The 18,304-nt window shown below is 45.1% G+C and overlaps 1 protein-coding gene across 1 annotated transcript in view; it reads left to right on the top strand.

Annotated features, from left to right (window-relative positions):
• LOC135548718 (rho GTPase-activating protein 32-like) overlaps positions 1–18,304 on the top strand; it is a 226,397-nt gene that overhangs the window by 117,004 nt on the left and 91,089 nt on the right. The window contains 1 exon segment of the mRNA XM_064978581.1: positions 7,582–7,666. Coding sequence (XP_064834653.1) covers positions 7,582–7,666 — 85 coding nt within the window.

Raw genomic sequence — 18,304 nt, 5'->3', positions numbered from 1 at the left:
CCAAATTTCTTTAGCCTCCTGAGGTTGAAGAGGCGCTCTTGTGCCTTCTTCACCACGCTGTCTGTGTGGGTGGACCATTTCAGTTTGCCGTGTATGCCGAGGAACTTAAAACTTTCCACCTTCTCCACTACTGTCCCGTCGATGTGGATAGGGGGCTGCTCCCTCTGCTGTTTCCTGAAGTCCACGATCATCTCCTTTGTTTTGTTGACGTTGAGTGTGAGGTTATTTTCCTGACACCACACTCCGAGGGCCCTCACCTCCTCCCTGTAGACCGTCTGGTCATTATTGGTAATCAAACCTACCACTGTAGGGTCGTCTGCAAACTTGATGATTTGAGTTGGAGAAGAAAATATTTACTAAATAAACTAAAGTAAAAAATATAAAGTAACAAAAAATTATATAACAATAACGTGGCTATATACAGTGGGTTCCAGTACTGAGTCAATGTGTGGGGGCACAGGTTAGTCGAGGTAGTTTATACATGTAGGTTGGGGTGAAGTGACTGTGCATTGATAATAAAGGGGCAGCGAGTAGCAGCAGTGTGAAAACAAGGGGTGTCAATGTAAATAGTCCGGGTGGCAATTTGATTAATTGTTCAGCAGTCTTATAGCTTGGGGGTATAAGCTGTTGAGCCTTTTGGACCTAGACTTGGCACCTCTTATATAGGTCCTGGATGGCAAGAAGCTTGGCCACAGTGATGTATTAGGCCGTACACACTACCCTCTGTTGTGCTATACGGTCAGATGCCGTGCTGTTGCCATACCAGACGGTGATGCAACCGGTCAGGATGCTCTCGATGGTGCCGCTGTCTAACTTTTAGAGGATCTGGGGACCCATGACAAATCTTTTCAGTCTCCTTAGGCAGAAAAGATGTTGTTGTGCCTTCTTCACGACTGTCATGGTGTGTTTGGACCATGATAGTTGGTGAGGTGGACACCAAGGAACTTGAAAGTCTCGACCTGCTCCACTACAGCCCTGTCGATGTTTCCTGTAGTCCACAATCATCTCCTTTGTCTTGCTCACATTGAGGGAGAGGTTGTTGTTTTGGCACCACACTGCAAGGTCTCCACACTGCACTGCAAGGCTTGTAAGGAGGTGGTCAGTCTCATCGTTGTCAGGCCTACCACTGTTGTGTCGTCAACAAATTTAATGATGGTGTTGGAGTCGTACTTGGTGAACAGGGAGTACAAGGGACTTAGCACGCACCCCTGAGGGGCCCCGGTGTTGAGGATCAGTGTGGCAGATGTGTTGTTGCCTATCCTTACCACCTGGGGGCAGCCTGTTAGGAAGTCCAGGATCCAGTTGCAGAGGAAAGTGTTTTGTCCCAGGGTCCTTAGCTTAGTGATGAGCTTTGTGGGCACTATGGTGTTGAGCTGTAGTCAATGAACACTGTTCTGACATTGGTGTTCCTTTTGTCCAGGTGGTAAAGGGCATTGTAGAGTGCAATAGAGATTGCGTGATATGTTGGGGCGTTATGCGAATCGGAGTGGGTCTAGGGTTTCCGGGATGATGGTGTTGATGCGAGCCATGACCGTCCTTTCAAAGCATTTCATTTCACGTCAGTGCTACGGTGCGGTAGTCATTTAGACAGTTTACCTTAGTGTTCTTGGGCACAGGGACTATGGTGGTCTGCTTGAAACATGTTGGTATTAGAGACTCGGTCAGGGAGAGTTTGAAAATGACAGTGAGGACAGTTGGTCCGCGCATGCGCTGAGTACACGCCCCGGTAATCCGTCTGGCCCCGCTGCCTTGTGAATGTTGACCTGTTTAAAGGTCTTGCTCACATTGTCTATGGAGAGTGGGATAAAGCAGTCGTCCGGAACAGCTGGTGCTCTTACGCATGCTTCAGTGTCGCTTGCCTCAAAGCGAGCATGAAAGGCATTTCACTTGTCTGGTAGGCTCGTGTCACTGGGCAGCTTGCAGCTGTGTTTCGCTGAGTAGTTTCTAATAGTTTGCAAGCCCTGCCATATCCAACGACCATCAGCGCCGGTGTCTGAGGGCATAGCGGGATTTCTTATAAGCTTCTGGATTAGTGTCCCGCTCTTTGAAAGCGGTAGCTCTAGCCTTTAGCTCGGTGCGGATGTTGCCTGTAATCTATGGCTTCTGGTTAGGATATGTACTTAATGTCACTGTGGGGACGACGTCGTCGATGCACTTATTGATGAGGCTGGTGACTCATTGCCACTGGATGAATCCCGGAACTTACTCGAGTCTGCTAGAATACAGTCCTGTAGCGTCCGCGTCATCTGACCACTTCCATATAGAGCGAGTCACTGGTACTTCCTTTTTTAGTTTTTGCTAGCAAGCAGGAATCAGGAGGATAAAGGTGGTCTACTTTTTTTCCCCTCTGGGAAAATGCTGGTAGAAATGAGGTAAAACGGCTATAACGTTGCCTGCATTAAAGTCCCCGGCTACTAGGAGCTCCGCTTCTGGATGAGCTTTTTCTTGTTTGCTTATGGCCTAATACCGCTCGTTGAGTGCAGTCTTAGTGCCAGCTACAATCTAGCCTATGTATGAAAGTTTACAATGTAGGTGCACACAGGTCGAAAGCCAAATTTTAGGTGATATAGGGTGTAATCATTAGTCCAACAAATGCAAACAAGCGTTTCTATTGGACAAATTCAGGTATGTTTATCCCTGGTTTGTTCTGTTTGCTTGCGCTTAAGAAATGTTTTTCAACAGAATCGGGGGAATGAATACAACTCTGATCACACGTAAACTTCACTTTCATAACAGCCACGTTGTATTCCTTCTCTTTCCTTTGCTTGTGGACCTCAATGCACAACGCATCCGCTGAATGTGACCAGGCGAAAAAAACTTTCCAAGCAAAACTGCTACTACACACAGCCTACATCGTTGTCACCATATTAGCTAAAGTAACGTCATAGTCAACATAGCTAATATAACTAATATGACTAATATAACTAACGTGTTAGTAAACCTGCATGATTGTAGCAGGTTTAACAATCATGCAGTAATGTTTGTGTACAGTAAACAGTTACACCGGCGGGCCCCGGTGGCAATAAATGAATGGAAGAGTTCCTGTGTTGGGTTTTAAGTCATAGCCAGCTAGCTAACATAGCATCCCTCTGGTTGAGCAGGGTGTTTCAGTTGGCTAAACTAGCTAGCTGCATTTGCTAGCTAAGTAAGAGAAAGTGAAAAAAAAACGACTCTATTTCTCTCTTGCTTCTCCTTCATTTTGGAATAAATTAATTTGTTCAAAACTGTTCAACTATTGTCTAGCTCTCTTTTGAGTCAACTACTCAACACATTTTACACTGCAGTGCTAGCAAGTTGTATCTTATGCTTTCAGTACTAGATTCATTCTCTGATCCTTTGATTGGGTGGACAACATGTCAGTTCATGCTGCAAGAGCTCTGATAGGCTGGAGGACGTCCTCCGGAAGTTGTCATAATTACTTTGTAAGTCTATGGAAGGGGGTGAGAACCATGAGCATACTAGGTTTTATATTGAAGTCATTGTACCCAGAGGAGGACGGAAGTTAGCTGTCCTCAGACTACACCATGGTGCTGCCCTACAGAGTGCTGTTGAGGCTACTGTAGACCTTCATTGCAAAATAGTGTTTTAACCAGTTATTTGGTGACGTGATTATATTAATATAGTTTTATCTAAGAAGTATTACTTTAAATGTTTTGGGCCTCCACTGTCCTGTGTATATATGTTTTTATATTCTGGAGTTGTTCTGATATTGCTCGTTCTCATGTCTTCATTTCTTGTTCTTTAAATTTTTTTTTGATTGTGTATGTATTTTGTTTTGCTAGATATTGCTGCATTGTTGGCGCTAGAAACATAAGCATTTCGCTGCACCTGCGATAACATCTGCGAAACTGCTTGCGTGACCAATACATTTTTATTTGATTTCATCTCTACCTCTCACTCTCTCGTTATGTCTCTCAGACCTGGCCCTTTCTCTCCCTCACTCGCTTAAATGTTTCAGTTTCTATCTAGTTTTGCCCTCTTCCACCACCCTCCTCTCTTGTACCATCTGTTTTCTTCTTCTCCATCCCCCCACCGAGGGCTGTGGTGGTCATAATATTTTGCCCGCCTGTATGAAGAAAATGTATTTCAGAAGAACAGAATATGAGTTGGCCAACTGTAGGCCTATGGTATCAAATACATTTTTATTTGTCACATGCGCCGAATACAGGTGTAGACCTTACAGTGAAATGCTTACTTACAAGCCCTTAACCAACAATGCAGGTTTAAGAAAATACCTATATAAAGTAAGAGATAAGAATAACAAATAATTAAAGAGCAGCAGTAAATGACGATGGTGGGGCTATATACCGGTGTTGAGGTAATATGTGCGTGTAGGTAGAGTTATTAAAGTGACTATGCATAGATAATAACAGAGTAGCAGCCGTGTTCCAGAGGGGGGGGGGGGGGCAATGCAAATAGTCTGGGTGGCCATTTGATTAGCTGTTCAGGAGTTTTATGGCTTGGGGGTAGAATATATTTAGAAGCCTCTTGGAAAAATTCACATTTCTTATATTAAGCAGAATAGACAGCACATTACATTTTTCTGTACAATTTTACAGATAGCCAGGGGCACACTCCAACACTCATACATAATTTTAAAAACAAAGCATTTTTGGTTAGTGAGTCCGCCAGATCAGAGGCAGTCGGGATGACCAGGGAGGTTCTCTTGATAAATGTGTGAATTGGACCATGTTCCTGTCCTGTTAAGCATTTACTTTTGGGTATACGGGAAAATGTATGGAGTAAAATGTACATTCTTTTATTTAGGAATGTAGTGGTGCAAAAGTTGTCAAAAATATAACGTAAAGTACAGATATCCCCACAAAAATGTATGTAGTACTTTAAAGTATTTTGACTAAAGTACTTTACACGACAGCCATTATTAAATGGGCAGGGGAATAAAGACTTGTCATCTGTATGCACTCAAACACCAAATGGAGGCTTAACCGCTTGTCTGTGTTGTAGGCTACTTCGGTTTTCTAGCAGAGTATGTGCTTTATGAGCAGCAGAGAAATAAATATAAGAACACTTACCTAACTCCATGCATCAACCACTGGTTGAAGAGCATGCTCTCGCTGCCTGACTGTTGATATTCCGTCCAAACTCTGTATGCAATGGGCGCTCAACCAAGTGAAATAATTGTTTCTCAACGAGGCATACACTATGCAGTGCATTTGGGAAGTATTCAGACCCCTTGACTTTTTCAACATGGATTAAATTAAACATGTTCTTGAGCAATCTACACATAATACCCCATAATGACAAAAAATATATATATATTATTTACGTAACTATTCAGACCGTTTGCTTTGAGACTTGAAATTGATCAGGTGGACCCAGTTTCCATTGATTATAGTCCACCTGTGGTAAATTCAATTGATTGGGCATGATTTTGAAAGGCACACACCTGTCTATATAAGGTCCCACAGTTGACAGTGCATGTCAGAACAAAAACCAAGCCATGAGGTCAAAGGAATGGTCCGTAGAGTTCCGACACAGGATTGTGTCGAGGCACAGATCTGGGGAAGGGTACCAAACAATGTCTGCAGCATTGAAGGTCCCCAATGCTTTGTCATTATGTGGTATTGTGTATAGATTGAGTAAAAATCGATTTTAAAATAAGGCTGTAACGTAACAAAATGTGGAACAAGGAACAAGTCAAGGGGTCTGAATACTTTAGGAAGGCACTATATATATACAAAAGCATGTGGACACTCCTTCAAGTTAGTGGATTCGGCTGTTTTCGCCACGCCCATTGCTGACAGGTGTATAAAATTGAGCACACAGCCATGGAATCTCTATAGACAAACAATGGCCTTACTGAAGAGCTCAGTAACTTTCAACGTGGCACCCGTTGTAGGATGCCACGTTTCCAACAAGTCAGTTTGTCAAATTTCTACCCCGGTAGGGCTGCCCCGGTCAACTCTAAGTGATGCCATTGTGAAGTGGAAATGTCTGTGATCAACAACGGCTCAGCTCTTAAGTGTTAGACCACACAAGCTCACAGAATGGGACCGCGGATTGCTGAAGCGCGTAGCGTGTAAACATTGTCTATCCTCGGTTGCAACACTCGCTACCGAGTTCCAAACTGCCTTTGTAAGCAACGTCAGCACAATAACTTTGTCGGGAGCTTCATGAAATGGGTTTCCATTTGCCGAGGAGCTGCACACAAGCCTAAGATCACCATACGCAATGCTATGTGTTGGTTGGAGTAGTGTAAATCTCGTCGCCTTTGGAAACACTTCCTCTGGAGTGATGAATCACACTTCACCATCTGGCAGTCCAACGGACGAGTCTGGGTTTGGCGGATGCCAGGAGAACGCTACCTGCCCAAATGCAATTGTGCCAACTGTAAAGTGTGGTGGAGGAGGAATAGTGGTCTAGTGCTGTTTTTCATGGTTCGGACTAAGCCTCTTAGTTCTAGTGAAGGGAAATCTTAACACTACAGCATACAGCGACATTCTAGACGATTCTGTGCTTCCAACTTTGTGGCAACAGTTTGGGGAAGGCTCTCTTCTGTTTCAGCATGACAAAGCCGCCGTGCACAAGGCGAGGTCCGTATAGAAATGGTTTGCAAATTGGTGTGGAAGAACTTAACTGGCCATAGAGCTCTGAGTACAAGACCATTAGGACCTGATGGTAGTTAGCAAGTTGGGTTCTACCAAAGCATGTCCAGAGCGCATAAAAGGAGATGACCGTGACTCAACGGTCATGTGGAAGTATACTGCGGTCATGACTGCCGGGGTGGCAGTAATAGTCATCGCAACAGCCCGTCTCCCACCCCCTTTGCACTCTGACCTCAACCCCATGGCTATACGTTCTCTTTCCAAGCTCATGGATAGAAATGTTGACTCGCAGCATAAGGTGACCCAGTCCATCCAGTATCCATAATAATATAGTTCACGCTCAATGGCGATTCTTAAAATAAAATAATCATTTGAGAGTACATGCTAGACCAATTATGTACCAATGACATCTTAAATCCTTTTTGTTTTATGTTTTTCAAAATATGCGGTAGGCAATGTATTGTATAATGGCACAATCATCATTTTTATATTTTTGGGTCCTTGGCTCATAAGCCTATACATAATTGCTAGTATGCGTATGGCTGTTTTGAATGAATCATCACCTTGGAAAGCGCTGTCTGTTTCATTGTGTTATGTTTTGAAACAACATTCATGTTTTACACTGTTTCAACCCGCTGTTGAACTTCTTTCTTTAAATTGATCATCACAGTGAGGTTAGTTTTAAAAGTATGTTCGGACTACAGTTTTGATGAGATTTTTTGATTGCCTTTGCATTGATGTCAGAGCGGTTAGAGGGACAATAGAGCCCTGGATACCAGTCCATTAGGACCTGATGGTAGTTAGCAAGTTGGGTTCTACCAAAGCATGACCAGAGGGCATAAAAGGAGATGACCGTGACTCAACGGTCATGTGGAATTATACTGCGGTCATGACTGCTATTGTGGCAGTAATAAGGTCACCGCAACAGCCCGTCCCCCACGCCCTTTACACGCTTCATTCTCTGTCAGGCCCTTAGGCCTGGCTTGGTCCTAACCACTGTCTGTCTCTCTTTCAGATTGTCCTTTACCAAAGGCCACTTCCCCAAGCTGGCCGAGTGCGCCCACTTCCACTACGAGAACGTGGACTTTGGCGCCATCCAGGTAAGCAAGCACTTAGCAGGGCACTATGATGCTGCAATGTTGTTAAAAAATGGTGAACCATCTGGTGTGTCAAGGTACCTACCTTGATTGTGATATATTTATATTGCAATGAAAATTGTGGAGGAGTTTTGCGTGGAATATCACTGTATAGCCCAGTGCTAATCTTTGCTGGTTACATAGTTCATGAAGGCATTTTGCCAGTGGTATTAGGTGGTTATTTGCCCGTAAATCTTCATAACATTGTTGACAATACTGAAAGAATGGTAGGAGAGCCCTAGCTGTGTGGCTGTATTGAGCATGTTGTGTGTGTCTGTGTGGAATCCTGCTGGACCCCTGTAGCAGAAGAGGCCTCTGGCTCAAGGAGAAATGGAAGGGATGTTAAGTGTAATTAACATGCCTCACCAATGAGCAGCACCAGCTGTTGTTGCTTTCTCCCCTCCCCACCCAAAACATGACATTAACAGGCCTTCCTGTACTCCATGACTCCTATACTGGCTTCTTCTCTCCTTGCCTCCTCTTTTCTTGTCTCCTCTCTCCTTGTCTCCCTTAAAAAAAATCTACTTTAGCTTTGAGGTCATTTTTCTTCCATTGCCTAGTAATGTATTGTAGATTTTAATTTTAATTTTACCTTTATTTTACTAGGCAAGTCAGTTAAGAACAAATTATTATTTTCAATGACGACCGAGGAACAGTGGTTTAACTGCCTGTTCAGGGGCAGAACGACAGATTTGTACCCTGTCAGCTCGGTGATTCGAACTTTCAGCCTACCCTGCCGCCCTGATTTTTAGTGCTAAAGATCTTTATGCTTTTGGGAAACTCACCCCCTGATGTGAAAGAACCGGAGAAGTGTAAGCAAATTCCCCGCAAATTCCCCCAGCGCTGATGAAGTAGGAAAGCTAAGATGTTGTCTCTCCTCTGTCAGCACGTTGATACAGGCAGACCCTGTGTTAATAGTTGGCTATTTTGCCTATGTTTTCCAGTGGCTTGTACTCTGTCAACCAAGCATTTATCCTTACAAAATCTAATATTGGTTTCTGTTTACTATACTGTATGCAAAGCTATCCAGCATCCATTCTAAACTGAGATTAGGAGGGACGCAACCAGAGCGGCAAGTAATACAAATCTCCTAATCCAAGTCTTTATATCAGAACGTTTATTTACGTGGCAAAACATCAACACACATTTGCAGGGTTAGCATGAGAGGCATTTCCCCCAGTCACATCTGCACTGTTTACCCAATGGATATTACATCATAAATCCGTTATACGTAAGGCTTAATTTCCACTTCTGCCGACTCCTTTCTCTACTGAGTGCTTTTCCATATGGTTAAAGGAGAAGTTTATTATCTGAGCCTGGCCCAATGGCTCCCTCCCTGTGCAGACTGAGGAGACACACACACACACACACACATACACACACACACACACACACACACACACACACAGAGAGAGAAGGGGCTGCAATGCCACCAGGGAACCCAGAGCTCCACTGTTGTGGTGCTATAGAGGATTAAGGCTGTCGGATAATGGAACGCTCACATACACACACAGATCATGATGCACGCACACATGCACACGTCGGCAGGAAAACTAGCGGTTCGGCGAATTTGGCCGGTAACCGAAAGGTTGTTGGTTTGAATCCCCACGCCGACTAGGTGAAAATCTAACAATGTGCCCTTCAGCAAAGCACTTAACCCTAAATGCTCCTGTAAGTAGCGCTGGATAAGAGCATCTGCTGAATTACTAAAATGTACAATTATAGACAATAGAGCTGCAAGAACTGGAAGAGGACCAGAACATTCTGAATCCTGTTATGATAATATTTCAGAAGTAGCGTGGAAACTCATCCCCTCGTTTGTGATGAATGTTGATGTAGTTCTTCTCCGCGTCCAGTAGAGGTCAGCATTGTCTCAGAATTAACGCAGATAGACTCCAAGAAGGTGATGTGGCGTCGTGGTGGGCAGAATCCTGCGTTGACTTTCCACTTTCTCTCCACCAGGAGGCTCCACTAACCAGCACAATCACATTGTGATACGACAAAAACAATTAGCATCATTCTAAATCACCATTGGCTGAAGAACAAGTATTCCACACTGTTTCCCTGTCCATACAGATCCCTATACATTCAGTGATTTTATATGCAATCCTATGCTTCTGCCATTCGCAGATGGCATGTTTGGCTGTTGGTTTCCCAGCTGGGTTTCGTCGACTCTATGCTGGCTCTGTTCCTCTGTGGCTGCTTGCTGCATTTCAGCTTGCCTCGTGGTGGTTTGAGGACTGCTTTGTAATTACGGCTCCTTTTTGTATTACTTCCCTGGCCTGCATGTTTTCTGAATTGGTTTCTTCAGGGATGGCCGGTATGCCAATGTTTCCTCTCCCTGTGGACAGTCGCACTGTCGTGTGTAACTGAAGCCTGCTGCCATCTTCACTGTTAGGACAGACAGAAACCCTATGCGAAGACCCGGGGAGAAAAGGCCTTCCTTCCTTCGAATTTGTTCTTCACATATCTTGAAGTATCTCTGATCTGAAAATATCTCTGATCTGAAATGAACATGATTTATTCAAAGAAAGAAGGTGCTTTTTATTCACACAGGGCTCTTTGTCCTGTTTTCACCAAAAACCACACTAGATCAGTGGTTGTTGGAGGAAAGGACAGGGGGAGAGGAAGGAACCTTTTGGAGTGAGGAGAATGATTTGGGAATAGAAGCTTATTGATTGAAAAACTCCGATGTATTGGGAATCATTGAAGACAGGCTGGCTTTTGACAGCAATCTCTTAATTGGTAATGATTCTGTAAAGGCCAGTAAGATAATGCGTTTCCACCCGACAAAGATTTTTTTGTAGTTCAGCCAAGAGGGTTTTTGGTAACTGTCACTGTCTGTGCACATAGACCTGTTTGCCCCTATAGGTACAGCTTGAATGGGATACACTGGTCCCAGTTTCCCCTTTGTCTAGAATTTAGACTTGAAGCTCCAGTAGGTTCAAACCAAATAGTTAATCTTTATTCTAACCTAATATCAGACAGTGACTGAGCAGCAGGCTTCATAGAAAGCCAGCCATTTGAATTTCCGCCCATCAATTGGTATCGTAAGCAGTTTAGTATTGACACTTTCATGTCACCCACAGACAGACATGTCAGCCTCTCTCTCAGATATTAGGCTACTTAAAGTGGTCCCCGTCTGTTCAGTGGGGGCTTTTATTTGTTAGTCTCACCTAAATACTCTATATACAAAAGTATGTGGATTCTGACAAGTGTATAAAATCGAGCACACCGCCATGCAATCTCCATAGACAAATGTTGGGAGTATAATGGCCTCATTGAAGAGCTCAGTGACTTTTCAACAAGTCAGTTATTCAAATTTCTGACCTACTAGAGCTGCCCCGGTCAACTGTAAGGGCTGTTATTGTGAAGTGGAAACGTCTAGGAGAAACAACGGCTCATCCCTAAAGTGGTAGGCCACACAAGCTCATAGAACGGGATTGCCCAGATCTTAAGCGGGTAGAGTGTAAAAATCGTCTGTCATTGGTTGCAACACTCACTACCGAGTTCCAAACTGCCTCTGGAAGCAACTTCAGCACAATAACTGTTCTTTTGGGGCTTCATGAGATGGGTTCCCATGTCCAAGCAGCCACACACAAGCCTTAGATCACCATGAGCAATGCAAAGCTTCGGCTGGAGTGGTGTAAATCTTGCCGCCATTGGACTCTGGAGAAGTGGAAACGCGTTCTCTGGAGTGATGAATCAAGCTTCACCATCTGGCAGTCCAACAGACCAATCTTAGTTTGGCGGATGTCATTAGAATGCATAGTGCCAACTGTACATTTTGGTGGAGGGGGAATAATGGTCTGGGGCTGTTTTTCATGGGTTGGGCTAGCCATCCAACGATATTCAAAAGGATTCTGTGCTTTCAACTTTGTGGCAACAGTTTGGGGAAGGATCTTTCCTGTTTCAGTATGACAATGCCCCCATGCACAAAGCGAAGTCCATACAGACATTTTTGTGGAAGAACTTGACTGGCCTGCACAGAGCCCTGATCTCAACCCCATCGAACAACAATGGGATGAATTGGAACGCAACAGTAGTAGGCCTGATTACCAACAATGACGAGACCTCCTACATGGAGGAGGTGAGGTCCCTGGGAGTGTGGTTCCAGGAAAATAAATAACCTCACTCAATGTCAACGAAAACAAAAGGAGTTGATCGTGGGCTTCAGGAAACAGCAGAGGGAGCACGCCACCTATCCACATCGACAGGACCGCCGTGATGGTGGAAAGCTTCAAGATCCTCGGCGTACACATCACTGACAAAACTGAAATGGTCCACCCACACAGACAGTGTGGTGAAGGAGGCGCAACAGTGCCTCTTCAATCTCAGGAGGCTGAAGAAATTTGGCTTGGCCCCTAAGACCCTCTAAAACTTTTACAGATGCACAATTGAATTACATATTTTGCATTACTCATCTCATATGTATGTACTGTATTCTCTAATATTCTACCGTATCTTAGTCTGACTCTGCTTGTCCAAATATGTATATCATCTTAATTCCATTCCTTTGCTTTAGATTTGTGTATTGTTGTGAAATTGTTAAAAATTACTTGTTAGATATTACTGCACTGCTGGAGCTAGAAACACAAGTGTTTAACTACACCCGCAATAACATCTGCTAAACACGTGTATGTGACCAATAAAATTTGATTGGAACGCTGACTTTGAGCCAGGCCTAATCGCCCGACATCAGTGCCCGACCTCACTAATGCTCTTGTGGCTGAATGGAAGCAAGTCCTCTCAGCAACGTTCCAACATCTAGTGGAAAGCCTTCCCAGAAGAGTGGAGGCTATTATAGGGGGGACCAACTCTATTAATGCCCATGGCTTTGGAATGAGATGTTCAATGAGCAGGTGTCCACATACTTTTGGTCATGTAGTGTATTTGGGACATGGGTTTTTCAGCATCACATTTGAGGGCTGGCCATTGTAGGTGGCAACTTCAACAACCATTCCTTGTTATTTATTTTACATTTACCCAAATTACATACACACAAAACAAGGAGGAAACTTTACACTTATGTGTGTGGCTGCTGCAGCTGCACACAATGGGGGAATTGTTCAGCTTGGGATCACTCATTATGGAGGCTTACCGTTCAGCAGAGGGCCAGTGTTTAACCTGGCAATGGGCTGGGAAACCCCAATGCTCTCGCTCTCTTTCTCACACATGGATACACACACACACACACACACACACACACTTTTTGGGTTGACAGAGCCACAGAGCTGATGTGTGCACCATGTGCGCACAGATGCATTTACCCAGAACTGCGGTGCATGTCTGTCTGTCTGCACCAGACCATCTGCTATAAACAGAAGTGTCGTCCCAAAGGCAACATTCCCCCCTCTCCCCAACTCACTGACTCAAGGCTCCTCTCCCCTCACACTCTCTCACACAGGACGAGAATGTAGACACCTTACTCTGCAGTCGGCTAGACCCTGCTCCAACCTGTCTCTCTCTTTCTCCCTCTCTCTCTCCGCCTCTCTACTCCCCACTCAAAGCCAACCAGGTCAGTGGACAGATGATAGCTAAGCCCACAGCCTCCTCTGACTGTCAGACAAATGCCAGGAAAGAACACTTTCACTCCTCCTCCAGCCGCTCTCCTCCTCCAGCCGCTCTCCTCCTCCAGCCGCTCTCCTCCTCCAGCCGCTCTTCTCCTCCAGCCGCTCTCCTCCTCCAGCCGCTCTCCTCCTCCAGCCGCTCTCCTCCTCCAGCCGCTCTCCTCCTCCAGCCGCTCTCCTCCTCCAGCCGCTCTCCTCCTCCAGCCGCTCTTCTCCTCCAGCCGCTCTCCTCCTCCAGCCGCTCTCCTCCTCCAGCCGCTCTCCTCCTCCAGCCGCTCTCCTCCTCCAGCCGCTCTCCTCCTCCAGCCGCTCTTCTCCTCCAGCCGCTCTTCTCCTCCAGCCGCTCTCCTCCTCCAGCCGCTCTCCTCCTCCAGCCGCTCTTCTCCTCCAGCCGCTCTCCTCCTCCAGCCGCTCTTCTCCTCCAGCCTTACTGTTTGTCTGTAACTCTACACTATCTTCTTCCTACTTCAACACATACTGCTGCCGCGGTCATCCCCCTATTCAAAGGGGCAAACACTCTAGACCCAAACTGTTACAGACCTATATCTATCCTACCCTGCCTTTCTAAGGTCTTTCGAAAGCCAAGTTAACAAACAGATCACCGACCATTTCGAATCCCACCGTATCTTCTCCGCTATGCAATCTGGTTTCTTAGCTGGTCATGGGTGCACCTCAGCCACGGTCAAGGTCCTAAACGATATCATAACTGCCATCGATAAAAGACAATACTGTGCAGCCGTCTTCATCGACCTGGCCAATGCTTTCGACTCTGTCAATCACCGCATTCTCATCGGCAGACTCAACAGCCTTGGTTTCTCAAATGACTGCCTCGCCTGGTTTACCAACTACTTCTCAGATAGAGTTCAGTGTGTCAAATCGGAGGTCCTGTTGTCCGGACCTCTGGCAGTCTCTATGGGGGTGCCACAGGGTTCAATTCTCAGGCCGACTCTTTTCTCTGTATACATCAATGATGTCGCTCTTGCTGCTGGTGATTCTCTGATCCACCTCTACACAGACGACACCATTCTGTATACTTCTGGCCCTTCTTTGGACACTGTCTTAACTAACCTCCAGACAAGTTTCAATGCCACACAACTCTCCTTCTGTGGCCTCCAACTGCTCTTAAATACTAGTAAAACTAAATGCATGCTCTTCAATCGATCGCTGCCTGCACCTGCCCACCCGCCTAGCATCACTACTCTGGACGGTTATGGCTTAGAATATGTGGACAACTATAAGTACCTAGGTGTCTGGTTAGACTGTAAACTCTCCTTTCAGACTAATATTAAGCATCTCCAATCTGAAATTAAATCTAGAACTGGCTTCCTATTTCGCAACAAAGCATCCTTCATTCATGCTGCCGAACATACCCTCGTAACACGGACTATCCTACCGATCCTTGACTTCTACGATGTCATTTACAAAGTAGCCTCCAACACTCGACTCAGCAAATTGGATGCAGTCTATCACAGTGTTATCCGTTTTGTCACCAAAGCTCCACATACTACCTACCACTGTGACCTTTGTGCTCTCGTTGGCTGGCCCTTGCTTCATATTCGTTGCCAAACCCACTGGCTCCAGATCATCTAGAAGTCTTTGCTAAGTAAATCCCCACCTTATCTCAGCTCACTGGTCACCATAGCAGCACCCACTCGTAGCACGCGCTCCAACAGGTATATTTCACTGTTCATCCCCAAAGCCAACTCCCCCTTTGGCTGCCTCTCCTTCCAGTTCTCTGCTGCCAATGACTGGAACGAATTGCAAAAATCACTGAAGCTGGAGACTCATATCTCCCTCACTAACTTTAAGCATCTGCTGTCAGAGCAACTTGCTGATCATTGCACCTGTACATTGCCCATCTCTAAATAGCCTACACCAACTACCTCATTCCCATATTATTATTATTTTTGTTCCTTTGCACCCCAGTATTTCTACTTGCACATCTATCACTCCAGTGTTTAATTGCTCAATTGTAATTATTTTGCCACTATGGCCTATTTATTGCCTTAAGAAGCTATATGTATACCGTCTTAGTATGGCATATTATTATACAGTGCCTTTGGAAAGTATTCAGACCCTTTGACTTTTTCCACATTTTGTTACGTTACAGCCTCTACTCTCTTTACAACTCTAAATCGGATGATATTGTTTTTTTCCCTCATCAATCTACACACGAGACCCCATAATGACTAAAAATAGGCTTTTAGACATTTGCAACTTCTTGGGTATGACTCTGCAAGCTTAGCACACCTGTATTTGGGGAGTTTCTCCCATTCTTCTCTGCAGATCCTCTCAAGCTTAGTCAGGTTGGATGGGGAGCGTTGCTGCACAGTAATTTTCAGGTCTCTCCAGAGATGTTCGATCGGGTTCAAGTCAGGCCTCTAGTTGGGCCACTCAAGGACATTCAGAGACTTATCCCAAAGCCTCTCCTGTGTTGTCTTGGCTGTGTGCTTAGGGTTGTTTTCCTGTTGGAAGTTGAACCTTCACCCCAATCTGAGGTCCTGAGCTCTCTGGAGCAGGTGTTCATCAAGGTTCTCTCTGTACTTTGCTCCATTCATCTTTCCCTCGATCCTGACTAGTCTGCTAGTCCCTGCCGCTGAAAAACATCTCCACAGCATAATGCTACTACCACCGTGCTTCACAGTACAGATGGTGCCAAGTCCTCCTCCAGACGTGACGATTGCCTTTCAGTTCAAATAGTTCAATCTTGGTTTCATCAGACCAGATAAACTTGTTTCTCATGGTCTGAGAGTCCTTTAGGTGCCTTTTTGCAAACTCCATGCAGGCTGTCATGTGCCTCTTACTGAGGAGAGTGGCTTCAGTCTGGCCACTCTACCATAAAGGCCTGACTAGTGGAGTGCTGCATAGATTTGGCCAATTATAGGCCACCCTATGGGATTCCCAATTACGGCCGGTTGTGATACAGCCTGGATTCAAACCCGGGTCTGTAGTGATGCCTCTAGCACCGAGATGCAGCACCTTGGGAGCCTCCCTGACCAAGGCCCTTATCCCCCAACTCCCCCAATTAGGAAGAGCCTTGGTGGTTCCAATCTTATTCCATTTAAGAATGATTGCGGCCACTGTGTTCTTGGGGACCTTCAATGCTGCAGAAATGTTTTGGTACCCTTCCCTAGATCTGTGTCTTGACACAATCCTGTCTCAGAGCTCTAAGGACAATTCCTTCGACCTTATGGTTTGGTTTTTGCTCTGACATGCACTGTCAACTGTGGGACCTTATATAGACAGGCGTATGCCTTTCCAAATCAAGTCCAATCAATTCAATATACCACAGGAGGACTCAAATCAAGTTGTAGAAACATCTCAAGGATGATCAATGGAAACAGGGTGTACCGAAGGTCAATTTCGAATCTCATATCAAAGGGTCTGAATGCTTGTGTAAAGGTATTGTTTTTTATTTTTTAACTTTGCACACATTTCTAAAAACCTGTTTTTGATTTGTCATTATGGGTTATTGTGTGTAGATTTATGTGGGAACATACTAATTTAATCAATTTTAGAATAAGGCTGTAACATAAAATGTAGAAAAAGTGAAGGGGTCTGTATACTTTCCGAATGAACTGTAGGCCTGTATATTTATATAGTCAAGAAACAATGTACAGTTGAAGTACCCTTCCCTTAGCAGTGTAACTAAAGTCATCAGGCACTTTCAAGGGGTACTTTCTAATTATGTGTCTAAGTAGACTATACAGGTACCAACACATCCACCACGCTGATCCTCAACACAGGGGCCCCTCGGGGTTCGTGCTCAGCCCCTCCTGTACTCCCTGTTCACTCATGACTGCACGGCCAGGCTTGACTCCAACACCATCATTAGATTTGCTGATGAGACAACAGCGGTTGATCTTCGACAATGAGACAGCCGATAGGGAGTTCAGAGACCTGGCCGTGTGGTACCAGGACAACAACCTTTCCCTCAACGTGATCAAGACTAAGGAGATGATTGTGGACTACAGGAAAAAGAGGACGGAGCACTCCCCCATTCTCATCGACGGGGCTACAGTGGAGCAGGTTGAAAGCTTCAAGTTCCTTGGTGTCCATATCACCAACAAACTAACATGGTCCAAACACACCAAGACAGTTGTGGAGAGGGCACGAGAAAACCTATTCCCCCTCAGGAGACTGAAAATAATTAGCATAGGTCCTGAGATCATCAAAAGGTTCTACAGCTGCACCATCGAGAGCATCCTGACTGGTTGCATCACTGCCTGGTATGGCAACTGCTCAGCCTCCGACCGCAAGGCACTACAGAGGATAGTGCAAACAGCCCAGTACATCACTGGGGCCAAGCTTCCTACCATCCAGGACCTCTATACCAGGCGGTGTCAGAGGAAGGCCCTAGAAATTGTCAAAGACTCCAGCCACCCTAATCATAGACTGTTCTCTCTGCTACCACAGGGTAAGCGGTACCGGAGCGTCAAGTCTAGGTCCAAGAGGCTTCTAAACAGCTCCTACCCTAAGCCATAAGACTCCAGAACATCTAGTCCAATGGCTACCGAGACTATTCACATTCCCCCCCCCCCCCCTCCCTTCCCCTCTCCACACCACTGCCACTCTGTTGTCATCTATGCATAGTCACTTTAATTAACTCGACCTACATGCACATACTACCTCAACTAACCGGTGCCCCCACACATTGACTCTGTACCTGCACCCCCCTGTATATATTGTTATTTTTTACTGCTCCTCTTTAATTACTTGCTACTTTTATCCCTTATTCATATTTTTTCAACTGGACTGTCGGTTAGAGGCTTGTAAGTAAGCATTTCACTGTAAGGTCTACACCTGGTATTCGGTGCATGTGACTAATACAATTTGATTTGATCTCCTATAAGCACATGTTATTGGGCCATGGTGGACTATAACCATATGCCATATATAATAGAATAATATATATATATATATATTCTCTGTTAGGTAGGCCCGGTCTGCAGTAGTGCACTATGTAGGGAATATGGTGCCATTTGGCATGCAGTCCGTCTGCTACTATGTGATTTATTGAAGAGGTCTATCT

Source organism: Oncorhynchus masou, chromosome 11, assembly GCF_036934945.1.
Source record: "Oncorhynchus masou masou isolate Uvic2021 chromosome 11, UVic_Omas_1.1, whole genome shotgun sequence".
Taxonomy (NCBI): Eukaryota; Metazoa; Chordata; class Actinopteri; order Salmoniformes; family Salmonidae; genus Oncorhynchus; species Oncorhynchus masou.
Note: the sequence above shows the minus strand (reverse complement) of the source record. Positions and strands in the feature narration are given on the sequence as shown.